Source organism: Heterodontus francisci, chromosome 34, assembly GCF_036365525.1.
Source record: "Heterodontus francisci isolate sHetFra1 chromosome 34, sHetFra1.hap1, whole genome shotgun sequence".
NCBI lineage: Eukaryota > Metazoa > Chordata > Chondrichthyes > Heterodontiformes > Heterodontidae > Heterodontus > Heterodontus francisci.
The window spans coordinates 8,418,594-8,443,217 of NC_090404.1; the positions used below are offsets into that span (position 1 = coordinate 8,418,594).

The window sequence follows — 24,624 nt, forward strand, 5'->3', positions numbered from 1 at the left end:
CTTCTACTGACAGAACAACTCCCCCAGCCCCACCCCCTGTACATCAGACTAATGTGGGAGGGGATTTCACATCGGGCTCACAGACCCAATGAAGCGACAGAAAACTGCAAGTTCCCTCTTTAAACTGTCGCTTATTCACACAACACACAGTCAGAGACCCGGGAACCGTGCGGCCCATCAATGATCTCCGGGACACTGCCCTCTGCAAATCAACTCGACCCCCCTGAAGTATTTCAGTCCAGCTCTGAGGTCCAGTCTCCCAGAGCAGTCCAGGGCTGCAGTCTCCAGCTCCCCGTCATATAAACCATCAGCTCCAGGCAGCAGAACAATGGGAATCCTCCTTGTTTTCACCCTGTGTGTCTGTTTACCCCGTGAGTACCGATCAAACACACCGACATTGTGTGGATTTAATATAAAGCTGCCCGAGTCCATCCGAATTACAGACAATCTCTGGGGTTTTAGCCTCGTTGTGTGGTTTGGCTCTGATGGCCCATTAAATTCTCTCTGTTTAATTTCCAGACTCTTTCAGTCAGTCAGTGACACAGACCCCTACAGTGGTGACCAGGAAGGAGTGTCAGTCTCTCACCATCACCTGCGTTTACTACGGTCGAAATTGGGGTTATTATTTTCAAGATGGATATTTCTTCAGACAGATCCAGACCGGGACAAACCAGGAGCGGATCACCGGCGGAGGGCGATTTGTTGTATCGATGAATAAGGCAAAAAATACATTTTAGCTGGAAATTCAGGATGTGAGAGTTGAAGACACCGCCACCTATTACTGTAAAGCTGAGTACAGGTACAAGAACACACAGTGATGGGCCTCGGCTTCCAGCGGTGCAAAAACTCTCACTGCAAATTATCACAGAAACAAATCTAAAAACAGAGTTAATCTGCCGTTCAACCCCACAGTTCCCCCTCGCACCGTCTGCTCCACAGTCTAGTTTATAATGTTATTGGATTGTTTCCGTTAACATCTTGAGTTTTATAAATGCCCAGTGTGTGCGGATGGTGATGTCTTTCCCGGGATTTGTGTCAGTAAATGGGAGATTGGGAATGACTGATCACAGTTCCAAATTCCTAACACCAGATGGGATCCTGATCTATCAGCTGGAACCGGAACCGCAGTCTCCGCTGTTATCTAATGTCCCCACTTCACACCCGGTACCGGGGGATTTTGTGCTGACTTGAAACATTGTGTTTTCTGGGATCTTCACAGTGTTTGAGATCTGAGCAAATACCTCTGTAAAATCAAAATATAAATACCCCAGGTCCAGATCCTGAATTGTAGGATTGATATTATTATCGATGTAATCTGGTTTAATTTCACTGTAATTTCCTCCTTTCAGTTCGCTTTCTTTGACATTATTCATTGACATTATTCTCCTTTTATATCAAGCGCCCAAATCCGGCCCCTGTTCCTGGGCCATTTCACTAAGAGCTCAGAGTCTCAAAAAGAACAGTTTGAACAGATATGGATTGTGAAACAAGGGAATATTGTGAAATGATTTAAAACCCCTGGAATAATTGAGCATCGCCAACTATCTGGTGATGTGCGGCTGGGAGATTGAGGTGTCGGTACTTCTTGCACCAGGGTGACTGGTAGCGGTGTCACTGTGGTATATAATTACTGGAAGGATGATTCTGCAGATGGATCCGGGACGGTGGTGACTGTCACAGCCGGTAAGTGACTCTAAACCCATACAGGCCATCTCTGTAAAATGCTCATCGTCACTTTATCATAGTTTTCAGCAAAACTTCAATCGCCTTCAAACTAAAACACAACAGTTTCCAATAGAGCTTTTCCATTGCAGTTTTAGATTGGGGAACAGAATATGAACCGGGAGTCGGGTCCGGGTGTGATTCCGGAGTAAGTAGATGTGAGATCCCCACAGAGCAGGCAATCTGGCCCGGGTAGGTGTGACTCCATCTGGATCAGCATTGGTTTCACGGGCATGTCCGAGCATTTCATCAAGATTCCGTACTTACTCTCTTTCTTGCACTAGAGGACTATAAAGACAGTAGGAAGGAACTTAAGCAAGGAGTTAGGAGGGCTAAAAGGGGTCATGAAAAGTCATTGGCAAACAGGATTAAGGAAAATCCCAAGGCTTTTTAAACATATGTAAAGAGCAAGAGGGTAACCAGGGAAAGGGTTGGCCCACTCAAGGACAGAGATGGGAATCTATGTGTGGAGCCAGAGGTAATGGGCGAGGTGCTAAATGAGTACTTTGCATCAGTATTCACCAAAGAGAAGGACTTGGTGGATGATGAGCCTAGGGAATGGAGTGCAGATAGTCTCAGTCATCTTATGATCAAAAAGGAGGAGGTGTTGGGTGTCTTGAAAAGCATTAAGGTAGATAAGTCCCCAGGGCCTGATGGGATCTACCCCAGAATACTGAGGGAGGCAAGGGAAGAAATTTCTGGGGCCTTGACAGAAATCTTTGCATCCTTATTGGCGACAGGTGAGGTCCCAGAGGACTGGAGAATAGCCAAAGATGTTCCTTTGTTTAAGAAAGGTGGCAAGGATAATCCAGGAAATTATAGGCCGGTGAGCCTTACGTCAGTGGTAGGGAAACTATTAGAGAGGATTCTTCGGGATAGGATTTACTCCCATTTGGAAACAAACAAACTTATTAGCGAGAGACAGCATGGTGTTGTGAAGGGGAGGTCGTGTCTTACTAATGTGATTGAGTTTTTTGAGGAAGTAACGAAGATGATTGGTGAAGGAAGGGCAGTGGATGTTATCTATATGGACTTCAGTAAAGCCTTTGACAAGGTCCCGCATGGCAGACTGGTACAAAAGTTGAAGTCACACGGGATCAGAGGTGAGCTGGCAAGATGGATACAGAACTGGCTCGGTCATAGAATCAAGAGGGTATCAGTGGATGGGTGTTTTACTGAATGGAGGGCGGTGACTAGTGGTGTTCCGCAGGGATCAGTGCTGGGACCTTTGCTCTTTGTGGTATATATAAATGATTTGGAGGGAAATGTAGCTGGTCTGATTAGTAAGTTTGCGGACAACACAAAGGTTGGTGGAGTTGCGGATAATGATGAGGATTGTCAGAGGATACAGCAGGATATAGATCGGTTGGAGACTTGGGCGGAGAATTGGCAGATGGAATTTAATCTGGACAAATGTGAGGTGATGCATTTTGGAAGGTCTAATGCAGGTGGGAAGTATACAATAAATGGCAGAACCCTTAGGAGTATTGACAGGCTGAGAGATCTGGGCGTACAGGTCCACAGGTCACTGAAAGTGGCAACGCAGGTGGATAAGGTAGTCAAGAAGGCATTTGGCACGCTTGCCTTCATCGGTCAGGGCAAAGAGTATAAAAATTGGCAAGTCATGTTGCAGTTGTACAGAACCTTAGTTCGGCCACACTTGGAATATTGCGTGCAATTCTGGTTGCCACACTACCAGAAGGACGTGGAGGCTATGGAGAGGCTACAGAGCAGGTTTGCCAGGATGTTGCCTGGTCTGGAGGGCATTAGCTATGAGGAGAGGTTGGAAAAACTCGGATTGTTTTCACTGGAACGACGGAGGTGGAGGGGCGACATGATGGAGGTTTACATAGTTATGAGCGGCATGGACAGAGTGGATAATCAGAAGTTCTTTCCCAGGGTGGAGGAGTCAGTTACTGGGGGACATAGGCTTAAGGTGAGAGGGGCAAAGTTTAGAGGGGATGTGCCAGGCAAGCCTTTTACACAGAGGGCGGTGAGTGCCTGGAACTTGCTGCCAGGGGAGGTGGTGGAAGCAGGTACGATAGTGACGTTTAAGAGACATCTTGACAAATATATGAATAGGAAGGAAATAGAGGGATATGGGCCCCGGAAGTGCAGAAGATGTTAGTTTAGGCAGGCATCAAGATCGGCGCAGGCTGGGAGGGCCGAATGGCCTGTTCCTGTGCTGTACTGTTCTTTTTTCTTTGTTCTTTCCCTCGCTCCTAAATGAGCTCAGTTTGTCGACACTCCGACCCCGCTCTCGCAGTTACATGTGATTGTCCCTGTGAGCACATGAGCGGGGTCACAGAACTCTCTCCCGGGGGAGAGGTTGTTGTCCAAGCCGGGCAATGTGAATAGAGGGAGAGTGAACACTACATGACAACAGCCGGCCCGATATCTGCAGCAGCAGAAACACGACAATATGACAAAACAGGCTTCAGATACAAGAGATCCTGTTGTCGGTGCCGATGGCATTTTATTATTGGGTTTCAGTGACTGAAATTAGTTACATTGTAGATGAAGTTAATGTCAATTGCCTTCATCCAATCATTTCCCTCCTTTTCCGCCCTCAGACTGAAATTCGAATGTTTGCAGTTCCAGATAATTCTCGATATTGAATATTGATGTTTGAGAGATTGGATTGGAGTAATTTAACTGTATCCCTGCTAACTGTTAATTGGAACAATACTGGACACTGAGGGAGTGAGGAAGAGATGCTAATGTTCTGAGAAAGGAGATCAGGAACACTCCAGGGAATAACTGAAGACTGGAGGACAATCTATTTAGAACCAGCAAAAAATAATTCACCAAAATGGATAGAAATATTAAACAAACTCTGAGCCGTTCGAAGTACAATCCGACACCAGGGTGAAGGGTGACATTTATGGAGGGAAGGGCAGTGATGAACTCTGGTGTTCTCCAGGATACTGCAGTGTGCAGTTTTAATCACCTTATTTAAGGAAGGATCTATTTGCTTTGGAGGGAGTGAAACAAAGCTCCACTAGACTGATTCTTGGGATAAAAGGACAGTTCATGTGGAGAGTTTATGGGACTATGCAGATGTTCCGTAGAGTTTCGAAGAATAAGAGTCTACAGCTTGGGGTGACAGTCTCACAATAAGAGGTCGGTCATTTTGAACTGAGAAGAAGAGACATTTCTTCAGTCAAACCTTTGTTATGAGTTTGTGGAATTCTATACATCAGAGAGCTGTGGATGCCCAGTGGTTGAGTATATTCCAGGCAGTGTTCGATAGATTTGTGGATACTAAAGGAATCAAAGGACCTCTGGATAGTGCGGGAAGGTGGAGCAGATGATCAGCTTTGATCTTATTGAATGGCTGAGCAGAATTGAAAGGTGAAATGGTCTACTCCTGCTCCTATTACTGATGTTCTTACATTATCAGCTTGGATTTCTTACACTGAAAGGAACATAGGAATATAGGAACAGGAGTAGGCCATTCAGCCCGTCGAGTCTGCTCCGCCATTCAACTAGATCATGGCTGATCATCTACCTCAATGCCACTTTCCCGCATTATCCCCACATCCATGATGTCGTCAGTATCCAGAAATCAATCGATTTATGTCTTGAACATGCTCAATGAATGACCTTCCACAGCTCTCTGGGGTAGAGAATTCCAAAGATTCATCAGAAGAAATTCCTCCTCATCTCAGTCTTAAATGGCCGACCACTTACGCTGAGATTATGTCCCCTGATTCTAGACACAAGGGAAACATCCTATCTACGTCCACACTGTCAAGCCCTGTAAGATTTTTGTAAGTTTCAATTCGATCACCTCTCATTTTTCAAAACTCTGGAGAATATAGGCCCAGTTTCTTCATTCTCTCCTCATATGACAATCCCGCCATTCCAGGGATTAGTCTGCTAAACCTCCGTTGCACTCCCTCTATGGCAAGTATATCCTTCCTGAGATGAGACCAACACAGTACACAATACTCCAGGTGCGATCTCACCAAGGCTCTATACAATTGCAGCAAGACGTCTTTACTCCTGTACTCGAAACCCCTTGCGATGAAGGCCAACATACCATTTGCCTTCTTAATTGCTTGCTCATAAAAAGCGACTCATAAACTAAAACACCCAGGTCCCTTTGGACAACAGACTTCCCAACCTCTCACCATTTAAGAAATGCTCTGTCTTTCTATTTTTTCTACCAAAGTAGATAACATCGCACTTATTCACATTATATTCTATCTGCCATGTTCTTGCCCATTCAGCTAGCCTGTCGAAGTTCCCTGGAAACCTCCTTGCATCTTCCTCACAACTTACATTCCCACCCATTTTTGTGTCATCAGCAAATGTGGAAATATTACATTTGGTCTCCACATCCAAGTCATTTATCTAGATTATGAACAACTATGACCCCAGCACTGATCCTTGCTGTTTCCTTCTCGTCACAGCCTGCTATCCTGAGACTGACCCGGAAGACTGGAGGATAGCTAATGTTGTGCCTTTATTTAAGAAGGGCAGCAGGGATAAGCCCGGGAACTACAGGCCGATGAGCCTTACATCAGTGGTGGGAAAGTTATTGGAAGGGATTCTGAAAGACAGGATTTATATGCATCTGGAAATGCATGGTCTGATGAGGGATAGTCAGCATGGCTTTGTGCGTGGGAAATTATGTCTCACGAATTTGATTTAGTTTTTTGAGGATGTGACCAAGAGGATTGACGAGGGAAGGGCGATGGACGTTGTCTACATGGACTTTAGCAAGGCCTTTGACAAGGTCCCACATGGTAGGCTGGTCCAGAAGGTTCGAACACATGGGATCCAGTGTGAGCTAGCAAATTGGATACAAAATTGGCTTGGTGATAGGAGGCAGAGGGGGTACTGGAGGGTTGTTTTCCAGATTGGAGGCTGGTGACCAGTGGTGTGCCGCAGGGATCGGTGCTGGGCCCTCTGTTGTTTGTCATATATATTAATGACTTGGATGTGAATGTAAGGGGCATGATTAGTAAGTTTGCAGTTGACACCAAAATTGGTGGTATAGTGGACAGAGAAGAAGATTGTCTAAGGTTACAACAGGATATAGATCAACTGGGAAAGTGGGCAAGGGAGTGGCAAATGGAATTTAATGCAGACAAGTGTGAAGTGATCATTTTGGGAAGTTAAAGCAGGCAGGACATATACAGTGAATGGCAGGGCCCTGGGGAGTGTTCTTGAGCAGAGAGACCTTGGGTGCAAGTACATAGTTCCCTGAAAGTGGCAACACAGGTAGACAAGGTGACGAAGAAGGCGTATGGCATGCTTGCCTTCATCGGCCGAGGCATTGAGTACAAGAGTTGGGACGTCATGTTACAGTTGCATAAAACGTTGGTTAGGCCGCATTTGGAGTACTGTGTGCAGTTCTGGTCGCCGCACTACAGGAAGTATGTAATTAAGCTAGAGAGGGTTCAGAAAAGATTCACAAGGATGTTGCCTGGTTTGCAGAGCTTGAGTTATACATAGAGATTGGATAGGCTGGGTCTGTTTTCCCTGGAGCGAAGGAGGCTGAGAGGGGACATGATAGAGGTTTATAAAATTATGACAGGCAGTGATAGGGTAGATAGCCAGAGTCTGTTTCCCATTGTAGGGGTGACTAAAACTAGAGGGCATAGATTTAAGGTGAGAGGGAGGAGGTTTAAAGGTGGATCAAAGGGGTATCTGGAATGAGCTGTCTGAGGAGGTGGAACAGTACCGACATTTAAGAGGCATCTGGACAGGTACTTGAATGAGTAAGGCATAGAGGGATATGGAATTAATGCAGGCAGGTGGGATTAGTATAGATAGGTATTATGGTCGGCATGGACACGGTGGGCCGTAGGGCCTGTTTCTATACTGTACGACTCTATGACTCTATTCCTATTCTTCGTTTCCTCTCTGTCAACTAATTTTAAATCCATTCCTGTGCATTACCCCCCCATCCCATGTGCTCTAATTTTGCTTACTAACCTCTTGTGTGGGACCTTATCAAAAGCCTTCGAAAAATCCAAATGCACACATCCACTGGTTCTCCTTTATCTATTCTACAATCCATGTTGACTCGTCACAAACATAACGTTATTTTCTAAGTATCAAGTTATCACATCCTTTATAGTAGATTCGAACATTTTTCTACTCCTGACGTCAAACTAACAGGTCTATAGCTCCCCGTTTTCTCTCTCCCTCCTTTCTTAAACAGTGGGCTTACATTTGCTACTTTCCAGTCTGCAGGAACCTTTCTGGAATCTACAGAATTTTGAAGGATAATCCATCCATTATCTCTATAGCCACCTCCTTCAACTCTCTGGGATGTAGCTCATCTGGTCCAGGAGAGTAATCAACCTTCAATCCAGTTTATGTTTCGAGTGCTCAGGCATTTAAGTTCCTCAGTTTCACAAGTCCTTTGGTTCCCTAGTGTTTCTGGGGGATTTTCAATATCTTCCTCGTAAATAGAGACAGAAAGTAATTGTTTAGTTTCTCTGCTATTGCCCTGTTCTCCATTATAAATTCTCCTGTCTCCGCTTGTAATGGGCCCAGTTTTGTCCTTACTGATCGTGTCCTTTTCACATACCTAGAGAGGCTGTTACAGTCCACCTTTATGTTTCTCACTAGCTTGCATTCACAATCTCTTTTCCCTTTCTTTATCAGTTTCTTGCTCATCTTTTGCTGGATTCTAAATTGCTCCCAATCCTCAGGTTTAACACTTTTTTGGCAATCCTATAAACCACCTCCTTTGATCTAATGTAATCTTTAACTTGTTTTGTTAGTCATGGTTAATTCACCTTTCCTGTTGGGTTTTTGTATCTTAGAGGAACTTATATTCCTCCTGAAAAACTGAGAAATCCTCAAAAAAACATCAATAACCATCAGGAATGTTTGAACAGGCTGGGCTTCTTTCCCCTGGAAAACAGAGTAAAATAATGAGACTTCATGGAAATCTTTTAAATTATGGGCTGCTGGATATGGAGAAACTATTTTTTTGTGGGTGAATCCAGAACAAGGAGACACTCATATATGATGTCACTGACGGAATAAATTCATTAAGCAGAATACATTTACCCAGAGACAGGACAGAATGTGGATCTCGCTGCCACATGGAGTGGTTGGAGTAGATCGGAATGATGCATTTATGGGACGACTTGAAAAAAAAAGGAGGAAGAAATGAAAAGAGGGACAGAGGGTTCAGGGTGGAAATGGTTAAATAGAGTCCGGGCGCAGGGAGGCTTGTGTGGAGTACAAACACTGGTATAGAACGGTTAGGCCGAATGGCCTGTTCCTGCTCTGCAGATTCTGTATAATATAAAATTCAAAGAAAACTCCGCTTGGAGAACACAGGAGAGGATTATCCAATGGGCTGAAGGAATTGAAATTGAAATTGTCAGTGATCCGGAAGAGCCAGTTCCCAGTGAGCAACAGTTAAACCACTGAGAAAATAGCACAAACTGAACCCAACTGACAACTGAGAGACTTCGGAACAAGTTCCCATGATGGCAAAAACCGCAAACAGCACAAATTAAATGTAGAAATAAAATGAAACTAACTTCATTCTTTTTTCAAATTAAAGGGCAATAGAGAAAAATGGGCCTTATTGATGGAAGAAAGTAGACAAATAGAGTGAAAGGCAACAATAAGCTCTCATGAAGTGTTGAACTGTTGTAAACGAATGACCTTTGATGTTCACTGTCAGTTTCGCTCAATCTGTGCTGATGAATTTCATTACTCTCTGTTGGATCTTACTGTGTGTACTGATATAACACAGCTGGGTTACTCCCGGACTGACAGTTTTTGTCAAGTGATTCTCTCACTGATATTAACATGTTTCCTCCAGTTTGTCTTCCACCAAGAAAAATAGACACAGAAATTTAATAGAATCATTGAATCATACAACATGGAGGGATGTCATTCTGCCCATCGTCTTTGTAGGTGCTGTCAAATTGTTCCCACTCTCCCTTGCTTTTCCTCCATGACCCATGCGTTTTCCAGTAGCAACATTTATCCAATTCCCGTTTAAAAGTTAATATCAATCTTCTCCTACCACCCATTCTGACAGTGCATTCCAGATCATAACTACTAGCTGTGTAAAATAAAATACACATCATCTCCGCACTGGTTCAAATCTCAATAACGGTGAATACATTTCGAACAGGCTTCAAATTAAGCAAATTACCGCGAAAACAATAACTATTCCTGCGATTGACAGGTTTCGCCGCGCAAACACTGGCTGAACAATTGATAATATTCATTTTCATACTGCAGATTCCAGTTCCCTGGTGTCCCGGAGCCCGCCTCTGCAAACCTCTGCTGCCGGTGACACCGTCACTTTAAGCTGCGAATATTCAGGGTTCTGTCAGTACACAGTGCACTGGTACCATCAATCCCCAGGGCAGTCTCCGAAATACCTGCTTCAGAGACAAACATCAGGAACGGATAATAAAGAAAACGCAGCCGGGGGACGAATTTCTGCTTCTATCGATCCTGCCGAAAAAATCAGCCGGTTAAAAATCTCCAAACTACAACTGAGCGACTCCGCTGTGTATTACTGTGCACTGAGTCGGCGCGCAGCACAGTGATACAGAACAGGGAGAGAGCTGTACAAAAACCTGAACCTGGTGGGATTACAGACACACAGTGATACCGAGCACGGAGGTACGGCCGTTAAGTGAATTTGCAGACGCTCAGCACCAACTCTCAGACACTTCTTCCTCCCTCTCCCTGGACCATGACCCCACCACCGAAAATCAAGAGACTGTCCACAGGACTGTCACTGACCTCATCTCCTCTGGAGATCTTCCGTCTACAGCCTCCAACCTCATAGTCCCTGAGACCCGGACAGTCCGCTTCCACCTCCTTCCCAAAATCCACAAACAGGACAGTCCCGGCAGACCCATTGTTTCAGCCTGTTCCTGCCCCACTGAACTCATTTCTTCCTATCTTGACTCTACCTTTTCTCCTCTGGTCCAGTCTGTTCCCACCTACATCCGCGACTCTTCTGACGCCCTACGTAATTTTGACAATTTCCAGTTTCCTGGTCCTAACTGCCTCCTCTTCACTATGGACGTCCAATCTCTCTACACCTCCATCCCCCACCAGGACGGTATGAGGGCTCTTCGCTTCTTCCTTGAGCAGAGGCCAACCAGTCCCCATCCACCACGAGCCTCCTCCACCGGGCTAAACTTGTTCTCACATTGAACAACATCTCCTTCAACTCCACTCACTTCATTCAAGTAAAAGGCGTTGCAATGGGTTCCTGCATGGGTCTTAGTTATGCCTGTCTTTTTGTGGGATATGTCAAACATTCCTTGTTCCAGTCCGACTCAGGCCCTCTCCCCCAACGCTTTTTCTGGTACATTGATGACTGTATTGGTGCCGTTTCCTGCTCCCGCCCCGAACTGGAAAATTATATCAACTTTGCTTCTAATTTCCACCCTTCTCTCACCTTTACATGGTCCATCTCCGACACTTTCCTTCCTCGACTTCTCTATCGTCATCGCCAGGGATAGGCTGTCCACTAATATTCATTATAAGCCCACTGACTCCCACAGCTACCTCGACTACACTTCTTCACACACTGCCTCCTGTAAGGACTCCATTCCATTCTCCCATGCTCTGATGATATTACCTTCCATGACAGCGCTTCTGATATGTTTTCCTTTTTCCTCAGCCGAGGATTGTACCAGCCCACCCCCTGCCCGATTGTGGATGACAGAGCCCTCAGCCGTATCTGGCCCATTTCCTGCATCTTAACCCTCATCCGTTCCCCTCCTTCCCAGAACTGTGACAGGGTTCACCTTGTCCTCACTTTCCACCCCATCAGCCTCCATATCCAAGGGGTCATCCTCCACCATTTCCGCCACCTCCAGCCACTACCAAAGGCATCTTCCCCTCCCTTCCCTTGTCAGCATTCCAAAGGGATCATTCCCTCCACGACACCCTGGTCCACTCCTCCATTACCCCCACCACCTCGTTCCCGTTCCACGGCACCTTCCCCTCCAATCGCAGGAGGTGTAATACCTGTCCATTTTCCTCATCTTTCCTCACTATCCCAGGTCCCAAACACTCCTTCCAGGTGAAGCAGCGATTTACTTGTACTTCTTTCAATGTAGTATACTGTATTCACTGCTCACATTGTGGTCTCCTCCACATTGGGGGAGACCAAACGCAGACTGGGCGACCACGTTGCGGAACACCTCCGCGCAGTCCAAAAGCATGAGACCGAGCTTCCGGTTGCTTGCCATTTCAACATTCCCCCCTGCTCTCATGCTCACATCTCTGTCCTGGGCTTGCTGCAGTGTTCCAGTGAACATCAATGCAAGCTCGCGGAACAGCATCACATTTACCAATTAGGCACAATACAGCCTGCCAGACTGAACATTGAGTTCAATAATTTCAGAACATGACGGGCCCCCCATTTTACTGTTATTTTTAGTTATTTCCTCTTTTTTTATTTTTTGTGTTTATTTTATTTTGGTTTGTTCAGTTTGTTTCTACTGTGCCTACCCATTGCGTTTTTTTTTTCATGCTTCGGCTTGTGGCTGTTCAGTTTTCAGCCCATTAACATCCTATCTGTACTAATGCTTTGTCTTCAACACATCATTAACATATTGTTTGTCTTTGTTCCATGACCTTCTGGTCAGCTATTCTGTGACCTTGTCCTATCAACACCTTCTCTTTTGTTATCTCTTGCACCGTCCCCGCCCCCACCACCCACCCCCCACCCCCCGCCCCCCCGCCCCCACCCCCGTCCCCAACCCCGCTTTACTTGCTTACATTCTTTTACATTTCTTATATCTGCCAATTCTGAAGAAGTGTCACTGACCTGAAACGCTAACTCTGCTTCTCCCTCCACAGATGCTGCCAGACCTGCTGAGTATTTCCAGCGTTTCTTGTTTTTATTTAACCTAACTTCACCACTGGCTGCTCCAGGACTTGTCTATCAGATACTCCGTGGTTTCAAATCTAATTGTCTCCTGGGATTGACTCGGATTAAATTGGAGAGTTCACCTGTCCTCAGGGAAGCGGATTCGCCAGTCTGACCCAGTCACACTCGATGGTGTTTACAGAATGCAGATTCCGCGCTTCGACGACCAATCAGGTTCTAGATGACTTGGTGAGAAATGTGAAATCCATTCGCACCTTAAGAAGTATATTTTGCTGAGTTGTATTACACCATTGTTAACTGGCCTCTCTTATTAATGCATTATACGTGATTTCTGTTTATTTTACACGAGGCCGTGTCAACTAGTATTGAACTAGACCATACTTCAGTTTATTTTACACTAGACCCTGTCTCAGCTATTATTGCACGAGAATATGTGTCTTTATATTTCACTAGGTTCAGTCTCACAAATGACTGCACTAGATCATGTCTCTGTTTATACTATAATTCACCCATGTCTCTTTGTTTATCCTGCACTAGGCCCTGTATCAGCTATTACTGCACTCAGGCAGATTGGTGAGGACGAGGTCAAGTATGTTTTTCCCTCTTGTTGGTTCCCTCACCACCTGCCGCAGACCCAGTCTAGCAGCTATGCCCTTTAGGACACGGCCAGCTCGGCCAGTGGTACTATCTAGCCAGTCGTGTTGATGGACATTGAAGTGCCCAACCCAGAGTGCACATTGTGCCCTTGCTACTGTCACTGTTTCTTCCAATTGGTGTTCAACATGGATAAGTACTGATTCATCAGCTGAGGGAGGGCGGTAGGTGGTAATCCATTGGAGGTTTCCTTGCCCAAGTTTGATCTGACGAAATGAGACCTCGTGGGGTCCGGAGTCAATGTTGAGTACTCGCAGGGCAACTCCCTCCTCACTGCATACCACTGTGCCACCACCTCTGGCAGGACATATCCGGGGATGGTGATGGCAGTGTCTGGGACATTTTCTATAAGGTATGATTCCATGAGTATCACTACGTCAGGCTGTTGCTTGACGATTCTGTGGGACATCTCTCCCAATTTTGGCACAGACCCCCAGATGTTAGTAAGGAGGACTTTACAGGGTCCACACGGCTGGGTTTGCCATTATCTTTTCCCGATGGTCCGTCCGGTTTCGTTCCTTTTCGTAGACGTTTTAGCAGGTTGATGAAACTGAGTGGCTTGATATTCCATTTCAGAGGATATTTCAGAGTCAACCACTTTGCTGTGGGCCTGGAGTCACATGTGGGCCAGACCAGGTAAGGACGGCACATTAGTGAACCTGATGGGTTTTTTCAACAATCGGCAATGGTTTCATGGTCACCACCAGACTAACTTTTTAATTCCAGATTGATTTATTCAATTCAAGATTTATTAGTTGAATTCAAATTCCCCATCTGCCGTGGTTGGATTCCAACTAATATCCCTCGAGCGTTAGCCTGGGGCTCTGGGTTACTAGTCTAGTGACATTACTAGGAAGTCACCGCCCCCCACCACCCTTCCACCCCCACCACAACCCCTCCCCCAATCCCCCCTCCCTCCGCCTTCCACCCCTAGCCTTATTGAAGCAAAACGGCTGGTTTGAAAAAATCAGTTAATTTAGTTTCCATCAAAATGACCGCTTGATCTGAATTGAGAAAAGACAAAGTTTGCCGCAGGAGAGAATAATTGGTTGAAAAGGCCCGTTCTGTCAGACTGCACTGCAAAACTTTACCTCATGGGGTAAAATTCGAAAATAATTGAGAATATATTAATGAACTTCCTGTCGCCCTGCTCTCTATCACTGTGTGTCTGTAATCCTCACCATGTTCAGGTTTTTGTACAGCTCTCTCCCTGCTCTGTATCACTGTGCTGTAATCCCCACCATGTTCAGTTTCTTGTACAGCTCTCTCCCTGCTCTGTATCACTGTGGTCTGTAATCCCCACCATGTTCAGGTTTTTGTACAGCTCTCTCCGAGATCTGTATCACTGTGCCCCACGCCGACTCAATTCACAGTAATACACAGCGGAGTCGCTCAGTTGCAGTTTGGAGATTTTTAACCGGCTGATTTTTTCGGTAGGATCGATTGATGCAGAAATTCGTCCCCCGGCTGCGTTTTCATTATTCTGCTCTCCTGAAGTGTGTATCTGAAGCAGGTATTTCGGAGCCTGCCCTGGGGATTGACGGTACCAGTGCACTGTGTACTGACAGAACCCTGAATATTCGTAGCTTAAAGTAACAGTGTCACCGGCAGCAGCGGTTTGCAGAGGCGGACTCCGGGACACCAGGGAACTGGAATCTGCAGTATGAAAATGCATATTATTAATTGTTTAGCCGGTATTTAGGCGGAGAAACTTGTCAATCGCAGGAATAGTTATTGTTTTCGCTGTAATTTGCGTCATTTGAAGCCTGTTCGGAATTTATTCACCGTTATTGAGATATGAACCAGTGCGGAGATGATTTGTATTTTATGTTACACAGCAAATTGTTCTGATCTGGAATGCACTGTCAGAATGGGTGGTAGAAGCAGGTTAATATTAACATTCAAACGGTAATTGGATAAATGTTGGACCAGGAAAATGCACGGGTCACGGAGGAAAAGCAAGGGGGAGTGGGAACAATTGGACAGCACCTACAAAGACGATGGGCCGAATGGCGTCCCTCCATGTTGTATGATTCAATGATTCTATTCAATTTCTGTTTTTATTTTTCTTGGTGAAAAACAAACTGGAGGAAACATTTTAATATCAGTGAGAGAATCACTTTCCAAAAACTGTCTGTCCAAGAGTAACCCAGCTGTGTTATGTCAGTACGCACAGTAAGATCCAACAGAGAGTAATGAAATTCATCAGCACAGATTGAGCGAAACTGACAGTGATCATCAAAGGTCATTCGTTTACAACAGTTCAACACTTCATTTGAGCTCGTGTTTGCCTTTCACTCTATTTGTCTACTTTCTTCCATCAATGGGGCCCATTTGTCTCCATTGCCCTCTAATTTGAATAAAAAAATGAAGTTAGTTTCATTTAATTTCTACATTTACTTTGTGCTGTTTGCGGTTTTTGCCTTCATGGGAACTTGTCCCGAAGTCTCTCCGTTGTCAGTTGGGTTCAGTCTGTGCTGTTTCCTCAGTGGTGGATTAGATTAGATTGGAGATACAGCACTGAAACAGGCCCTTCGGCCCACCGAGTCTGTGCCGAACATCAACCACCCATTTATACTAATCCTACACTAATCCCCTATTCCTGCCAAACATCCCCACCTGTCCCTATATTTCCCTACCACCTACCTATACTAGTGACAATTTATAATGGCCAATTTACCTATCAACCTGCAAGTCTTTTGGCTTGTGGGAGGAAACCGGAGCACCCGGAGAAAACCCACGCAAACTGCGGTGCTAACCACTGCGCCACTGTGCCGCCCACTAAATTTATATTCCAACAACTGCCATGGTGGGATTTGAACCCGTGTACCCACGATAGTAACCTGGGTTTCTGATCCAGTGACATTACCACTACACCACAACGCCTGCTGTTTTACTACTACTTCCGGATCACTGACAATTTCAATTTCAATTCCTTCAGCCCTGATTCACTTTTCACTCCTGTCTTCTCCAAGCGGAGTTTTCTCTGAATTTTATATTGTACTGAATCTGCAGAGCAGGAATAGACCATTCGGCCGAACTGTTCTGTACCAGTGTTTGTACTCCACACAAGCCTCCCCACGTCCGGACTCTATTTAACCATTTCCACCCTGAACCCTCTGTCCCTCTATTCAATTTTTCCTCCTTTTTTTTTCAAGTCGTCCCATAAATGCATCAATCCGATCTCCTCCAACCACTCCATGTGGCAGCGAGATCCACATTCTGCCCTGTCTCTGGGTAAATGTATTCTGCTTAATTAATTTATTCCGTCAGTGACATCAGATATGAATCTCTCCTTGTTCTGGATTCACCCACAAAAAATAGTTTCTCCATATCCAGCAGTCCATAATTTAAAAACGTCCATGAAGTCTCATTATTTTTCTCTGTTTTCCAGAGGAAAGAACCCCATCCTGTACAAATTTTCCAGATGGTTTTTGATATTTTTTTCAAAATTTCTCAGTTTTTCAGGAGGAATATACGTTCCTCTAAGATACAAAAACCCAACAGGAAAGATGAATTAACCATAACTAACAAAACAAGTTAAAGATTACATTAGATCAAAGGAGGTGGTTTATAGGATTGCCAGAAAATTGTTAAACCCGAGGATTGGGAGCAATTTAGAATCCAGCAAAAGCTGAGCAAGAAACTGAGAAAGAAAGGGAAAAGAGAATGTGAATGCAAGCTAGTGAGAAACATAAGTGCAGACCGTAAAAGCCTCTCTTGGTATGTGAAAAGGAAAGGATCAGTAAGGACAAAACTGGGCCCATTACAAGCGGAGACAGGAGAATTTATAATGGAGAATAGGGAAATAGCAGAGAAACTAAACAATTACTTTCGGTCTGTATTTACGGAGGAAGATACTGAAAATCCTCCAGAAACACCAGGGAAGCAAAGGACTTGAGAAAATGAGGAACTTAAATGCCGTAGTATTAATAAAGAGGTAGCACTCGAACAATAAACTGGATTGAAGGTTGAGAAATTCCCTGGACCAGATGAGCTACATCCCAGAGTGTTGAAGGAGGAGACGACAGAGATTGTGGATGCATTGGTGATTATCTTTCAAAATTCTATAGATTCTGGAAAAGTTCCCGCAGACTGGAAAGTAGCAAATGTAAACCCACTGTTTAAGAAAGGAGGGAGAGTGAAAACGGGGAACTATAGACCTGTTAGTTTGACGTCAGTAGTAGGAAAAATGTTAGAATCTCTTATGAAGGATGTGATAACTTGATATTTAGAAAATAACGTTATGATTGGATCGAGTCAACATGGATTTATGAAAGGGAAATCATGTTTGACAAACCGGTTGGAGTTTTTTTTAGGAGTTTACTTGTAGCATAGATAAATGAGAACCAGTGGATGTGTGTATTTTGATTTTTAAAAAGCTTTTGATAAGGTTCAACACAGGAGATTATTAAGCAAAATTAGAATATGGGATTGGGGGTAATACGCAGGAATGGATTGAAAATTGGTTAACAGAGACAAAACAAAGGATAAGAATAAATGGGTCATTCTCAGGATGACAGGCTGTGACTGGAAGGGTACCGTAAGGATCCGGGCTGGGCCGCAGCTGTTCACAATGTATGTAAATGATTCGGATCTGGAGACCACATATAATGTTTCCACATTTGTTGATGACACAAAAATAAGTGGGAATGTAAGTTGTGAGGATGATGCAAGGAGGCGTCAAGAGATCTTCGATGAATGGGCAGGAACTTGGCCAACGGAATATAATGTGAATCAGTGTGAAGTTATCCACTTTGGTAAAAAAAAACACAGAAAGACAGAGTATTTCTTAAATGGTTAGAAGTTGGGAAGTGTGTTGTCCAAAGGGACCTGGGTGTCCTTGTTCATGAGACACTTAAAGCTAGCATACAGGTGCAGCAAGCAATTAGGAAGGCACGTGGTATGTTGGCCTTCATCGCAAGGGGTTTTGAGTACAGGCGTAAAGGCGTCTTGCTACAATTGTACATTTGAGATCGTACCTTGGGTATTGTGTACAGTTTTAGTCTCATCTAAGAAAGGATAGACATTCCGTATAGGGAATGCAACGGAGGTTCGCCAGACTAAACCCTGGGATGGCGGGATTATCCTATGAGGAGTGATTGAGAAAAGTGGGCATGTATTCTCTAGAGTTTCGAGGAATGAGAGGTGATCTCACTGAAAATTACAAAATTCTTACAGAGCATAACAGGATGGATGGAGATAGGATGTTTCCCCTGGCTCGTGTGTCTAGAACTAGGGGACTTAGTCTCAGAATAAGGGGTAGGCCATTTAAGACTGAGATGAGGAGGAATTTCTTCACAAGGAGGGTAGTGTATCTTTGGAATTCTCTATCCCATAGAGCTGTGGAAGGTCAATCATTGAGCATGATCAAGACATAAATCGATTGATTTCCGGATACTAATCACATCATTGGATATGGGGATAGCACGGGAAAGTGGCGTTGAGGTAAATGATCAGCTATGATGTAGTGGAATGGCAGTGCAGGCTCGATGGGCTGAATGGCCTTCTCCTGTTCCATATTCCTATGTTCCTGTATTCCTATGAATGTAAGTAACCGAAGCTGATAATATAGGAACATCAGTGATAGGAGCAGGAGTAGACTATTCCACCTTTCAAGTCTGCTCCGCCATTCAATAAGATCAAGGTTGATCATCTACTCCATCTTCTCGCACTATCCCCAGGGCTTTTAATTCCTTTAGTATCCACAAATCTATCGAAAACTGCTTGGAATATACTGAACCACTGGGCATCCACAGCTCCCTAAGGTATAGAATTCCACAGAGTCATAACAAAGGTTTGACCGAAGAAAATTCTCTTCTTCTCAGTTCTAAATGACCAACCCCTTATTTTTGACTCTAACCCCAAGCTGTAGATTGAGGAAACACCGCCCCAACACCTACCCTGTCAAGGCCCTTAGGAAATTTTATGTTTAACGAGGTCATCTCTTATTCTTCGAAACACTACGGAATGTGTGCATAGTCTTGTCAGACTTTCCTCATCGGACTATCCTCTTATCCCAGGAATCAGTCTGGTGGACCTTTGTTTCACTCCCTCCAAAGCAAATAGATCCTTCCTTAAATAAGGTGATTAAAACTGTACACCGCAGTACCCTGGAGAACACCGGAGTTAACACTGCCCTTCCCTCCATAAACTTCACCCTTCACCCTGGTGTCGGATTGTACTTCGAACGGCTCAGAGTTCGTTTAATATTTCTCTCCATTTTGGTGAATTATTTTTTGCTGGTTCTCAATAGATTGTCCTCCAGTCTGTAGTTATTCCCTGGAGTGTTTCTGATCTCCTTTCTAAGAACATTAGCACCTCATCCTCAATCCCTCAGTGTTCAGTATTGTTCCAATTAACAGTTAGCAGGGATACAGTTAAATTACTCCAATCCAATCGCTCAAACATCAATATTCAATATAGAGAAGTATCTGGAACTGCAAACATTCGCATTCAGTCTGAGGGCGGAAAAGGAGGAAAATGATTGGATGAAGGCAATTGACGTAAACTTCATCCACAAAAAAACAAATTTCAGTCACTGAATCCCAATAATAAAATGCCATCTGGATCTACAACAGGATCTCTTGTACCTGAAGCCTGTTTTGTCATGTTGCCGTTTAACTGCTGCTGCAGATATCGGGCCGGCTGCTGTCGTGTAGTGTTCACTCTCCCTCTATTCACATTGCCCGGCTGGGACTACAACCTCCTCCCCGGGAGAGAGTTCTGTGACCCCGCTCATGTGCTCACAGGGACAGTCACATGGAACACCGAGAGCGGGGTCGGAGTATCGACAAACTGAGTTCATTTAGGAGTGAGGGAAAGAGAGTAAATCCGGAACGTTGATGGGATGCTCGGACATGCCCGTTAAACCAGTGCTGATCCAGATGGAGTCACACCTACCCGGGCCAGACTGCCTGCTCTGTGGGGGTCTCAGATCTACTCACTCCAGAATCACACCCGGACCCGACTCCGGGTTCATATTCTGTTCCCCAATTTAAAACTGCAATGGAAAAGCTCTATTGGAAACCTCTGTGTTTTAGTTTGAAGGGGATTGAAGTGTTACTGTAAACAATGATAAAGTGACGATGAACATTTTACAGATATGGCCTGTATGAGTTTGGAGTCAGTTACCGGCTGTGACAGTCACCACCGTCCCGGATCCATACGCAGAATCACCCTTCAACTCATTATATACCACAGTGACACCGCTACCAGTCACCCTGGTACAAGAAGTACCGACACCTCAATCTACCAGCCGCACATCACCAGATAGTTGGCGATGCTCAATTATTCCAGGGGTTTTAAATCATTTAACAATATTCCCTTGTTTCACAATCCATATCTGTTCAAACTGCTCTTTTTGAGACTCTGAGCTCTTAGTGAAATGGCCCAGGAACAGGGGCCGGATTTGGGCGCTTGATATAAAAGGAGAATAATGTCAATGAATAATGTCAAAGAAAGCGAACTGAAAGGAGGAAATTACAGTGAAATTAAACCAGATTACATCGATAATAATATCAATCCTACAATTCAGGATCTGGACCTGGGGTATTTATATTTTGATTTTACAGAGGTATTTGCTCAGATCTCAAACACTGTGAATATCCCAGTAAATTCACAATGTTTCAAGTCAGCACAAAATCCCCCGGTACCGGGTGTGATGTGGGGACATTAGATAACAGCGGAGACTGCGGTTCCCGGTTCCAGCTGACAGATCAGGATCCCATCTGGTGTTAGGAATTTGGAACTGGGACCAGACATTCCCAATTTCCATTCACTGACACAAATCCCGGGAAAGACATCACCATCCGCATACACTCGGTATTTATAAAACTCAAGATGTTCACGGAAACAATCCAATAACATTATAAACGAGACTGTGGAGCAGATGGTGCGAGGCCGAACTGCAGGGTTGAACGGCAGATTAACTCCGTTTTTTGGTTTGTTTCTGTGAAAATCTGCAGTGAGAGCTTTTGTACCGCGGGAAGACGAGACCCATCACTGTGTTGTACCTGTACTCAGCTTGACAGTAATAGGTGGCGGTGTCTTCAACTTTCACATCCCGAATTTCCAGAGAAAATGTCTTTTCTGCCTTATTCAACGACACAACAAATCGGCCTCCGTCAGAGATCCGCTCCCGCTTTGTCCCGGTTTGGGTTTGTCTGAAGAAATGTCCACTTCGGAATTCATAATCCCAGAACCCACCTTCATAGTAAACACAGTTGATGGTGAGAGACTGACACTCCTTCCTGGTCACCGCTGCCGGGGTCTGTGTCACTGACTGACTGAAAGAGCCTGGAAATTAAACAGAGAGAGTTTAATGAACCACACAACGAGGCTAAAACCCCAGACAGTGTCTATAATTCGGATGGACTCGGGCAGCTTTATATTAAATCCACACAATGTCGGTTTGTTTGATCGGTACTCACGGGGTAAACAGACACACAGGGTGAAAACAAGGAGGATTCCCATCGTTCTGCTGCCTGGAGCTGATAGTTTCTATGACGGGGAGCTGGAGACTGCAGCCCTGGACTGCTCTGGGAGACTGCACCTCAGAGCTGGACTGAAATACTTGCGGGGGATCGAGTTGATTTGCAGAGGGCAGTGTCCCGGAGATCATTGATGGGCCGCACGTTTCCCTGGTCTCTGGCTGTGTGTGTTGTGTGAATAAGAGACAGGTTTAAAGAGGGAACGTGCAGTTTTCTGTCGCTTCATTGAGTCTGTGAGCCTGATGTGAAATCCCCTCCCACATTAGTCTGATGTACAGGGGGTGGGGCTGGGGGAGTTTTTTTAAAATTTAGAGATACAGCACTGAAACAGGCCCTTCGGCCCTTCGGCCCACCGAGTCTGTGCCGACCATCAACCACCCATTTATACTAATCCTATACTGATTCCATATTCCTACGCCATCCCCATCTGTCCCTATCTGTCAGTAGAAGCTGCCGCCCTCCTTTCCCCCACAGTAATGAGCTGGGAGGTCGCTCCATGTGTTTTGATTGGGTGGTGTTTGTTGAGGGTGGAATGTGGGCCCAGGACACCGGGAGAATCCCCCCTCCCCGCTCTTGTTCCAATAGTGCCGGGGATTCTTTAACATCTCCCTGAATGGGCTGTTGGGGCCTCGGTTAAACGTCTGATCTGAAGGACGGAGCCTCAGCCCCGGCAGCTTCCCTCAGTCCAGTAACTGGGGGTCAGGTTACAATATGAGACAGTCCAGTGACATTGTCAATATCCAGGCAGATATACACAATCTACACAAAGAATAAACTCTCCCTTTCATTTGAACACATGCCTCCTGAAGCCTCCATTCAGTGGTTTGTATTTAAAATGATGTTTGAATTCCAGGTCTGTAATGTTCAGAGTTTCCAGTTGCAGTGACAGAGAATGAAGAGATACTCAGAAGGACAATGGACATCGGGGGAACTATGTGCTTGGGACTTGTTTTAAAGATCACAGTCACTACCTTGTGCATTCCATTTATTTTGTATAAACTGTCTCCGCCCCACTCTGATCAAATAAATCTTGTGAACAGGCCGCGGTGAAAGGTTCCTGGAAACTGACGGGGAGACAGGGAAAGGACTGCTCAGTACAAAAGTGGAGTTGTGGAGCACAGCCCGGCTCACACATGGCCAATGGTTTCATGGATCTCGCAGCGCCTCCAGATGAGGCTGCCGCAGGGTCCTAATGTCCCCCTGAATACTAAACACTCATCTGCTTCATCAAAACATCATTAAAGACCACACACAAACTGTCTGCTTGATACGTAATTTTTGCACATCAAGTATTTATCCAATTGCCTTTTACTTTTGAATGTTATTATTGAATCTACTTCCACTGCTCTGTCAAATATAATAACTCTTAGCATAAAATTGTTTTATTTATAGAGCGGCTTTAACATAACGAAGCATCCCATCTACAGGTAGGGACAGAAATCTTGTTGAAATATGATTCTTGCAGAGGCCAATGTTGCGGAGTTCTTAAGGCACCGGCTGCACTAGCACTAACAGAGGAAGGAATATTAGTAATGTTAATAACACTCATGTTACTGCACAGCCCAATTTAAAGAGTCCACGAATCCTTGAAAATAATCTGAAGGAGAAATGATGAATGATTGAAGTTATTTCAATCCCCACTTCATGGAGGTTTTCATGAACTTGGTGAGGATGCAGAGGAGATTTAATAGACTGTGTACAGCTATGGGGGACTTGTGGAGAGGCTCGAGAAACCGCAGTTATTCTCTATATGTGACATAAGATTAAGGAGATTTAATTGTGAGGTTCAAAATTATATTGGGTTTTGATATAATAGATCGTGTGTAAGGAAGTTTGATATCCCAAGGACACAGATTTCAGGGAATTGCCACAAAAGACATGGGAGAGGAGATTTTTTTTAAAAGGCGATTTTCATGATTTGGAATGTACAGCCTGAAAGGGTGGAGGAGTCAGATTCAATCGTAATTTTCGGAAAACTGTATATGTGCTTGAACGAGAAAAATGCAGGGCTGTGTGAGAGCATGGCGAGCACGTAAACCCTCTAGCAAGATTGCTAATTATGCAGCATTATTTGCTCAAGCGTTCCCTGGAGATGCTCATTCTACCCCTTACTACTACTCAAGGCCCCAGAGTCTGTCGTTCACTTATCCTGATAGAGCTGCCTCGTCTCAGAGTCCTGGCAGCATGGGAAGGAGTGGAGTTGGTAACATTAGTATGTATGGCTTAAATGGACCAACACCAACACCTCTGCCTTTATTACCTGGACAAACATACCATACTACAGGAATGGCAGATGCAATCAGGCAACGGTTAGGATCACGATTTGCATGGGCTTTATCTGCTGCTCAATGCCCATCGTTATCTACCTCAAAGGGGCTTTCAAACTCCATCTCCCGCAATATGTCAAGCCTAAGGCGATAGCTCTTTCAAAGAGCGGGCGCAAATACGATGGGCCAAATGGTATCATTCGTGACTGTGTGATCCAATGTTTCTTTTCGCTTCATTTCTCCCGCAAGTCAGTTGTTCCCAGTCACCTAAACAGTGATCAGGAGCAGCCTGGCAACAGAATTCTGCCATCCAACTATCTCCCTTTCCGCTCCATCAACACTCTCACCGCGCAATCTCTGCGGTTCCACAGAATCTTGAGTTAACTCAAACTGGAGTTGGTGGCAGCAACGCCCACAGCTTTAGTTTGCTGCTCGCTCTCTCTCTCTTTCTCTCTGATCTGCCTTGCCTGCCCCGTTTTGGAGATTGCTGTCGCTGGTCCTTGTTTGGTATTAGATCGGCAGTGCAGTGTGGCGAGGATCTGTCTTCCTGCTCCGACAGAATATTTCCCAGACTGCAGAGTTACAGACTCCAGGACCACCATGTGGAACCGTCTCTCGCTGCTTCTCATTA

General features: G+C 44.9%; 1 protein-coding gene and 1 pseudogene across 1 annotated transcript; one reads left to right on the forward strand and one right to left on the reverse strand.

The window, feature by feature from the left end:
- Window positions 1-219: 219 nt before the first annotated feature.
- On the forward strand, window positions 220-12,804 carry LOC137348571 (uncharacterized; annotated as a pseudogene).
- A 321-nt stretch (window positions 12,805-13,125) lies between these two features.
- On the reverse strand, window positions 13,126-21,709 carry LOC137348572 (uncharacterized). Its single transcript, XM_068013865.1, has 6 exons — window positions 21,667-21,709; window positions 21,240-21,532; window positions 20,369-20,414; window positions 14,591-14,890; window positions 13,694-13,836; window positions 13,126-13,440 (listed from the first exon to the last, which is right to left on the reverse strand). Exons 1-6 carry the CDS (start codon window positions 21,707-21,709, stop codon window positions 13,126-13,128), a joined length of 1,140 nt encoding a protein of 379 aa, XP_067869966.1.
- Between the last annotated feature and the right edge of the window lie 2,915 nt (window positions 21,710-24,624).

Bases quoted from the DNA above. Each gene is read 5' to 3' on its own strand.
- LOC137348572 (XM_068013865.1), bottom strand. From the start codon at position 21,709: ATGGGAATCCTCCTTGTTTTCACCCTGTGTGTCTGTTTACCCC. The intron at 14,891-20,368 runs GTAACTGACTCC...TTCATACTGCAG, and splicing joins GGTGGTGACTGTCACAGCCG to ATTCCAGTTCCCTGGTGTCC. The intron at 13,837-14,590 runs GTGGGGCACAGT...CCAGGCCCACAG, and splicing joins TTACTGTGAATTGAGTCGGC to CAAAGTGGTTGACTCTGAAA.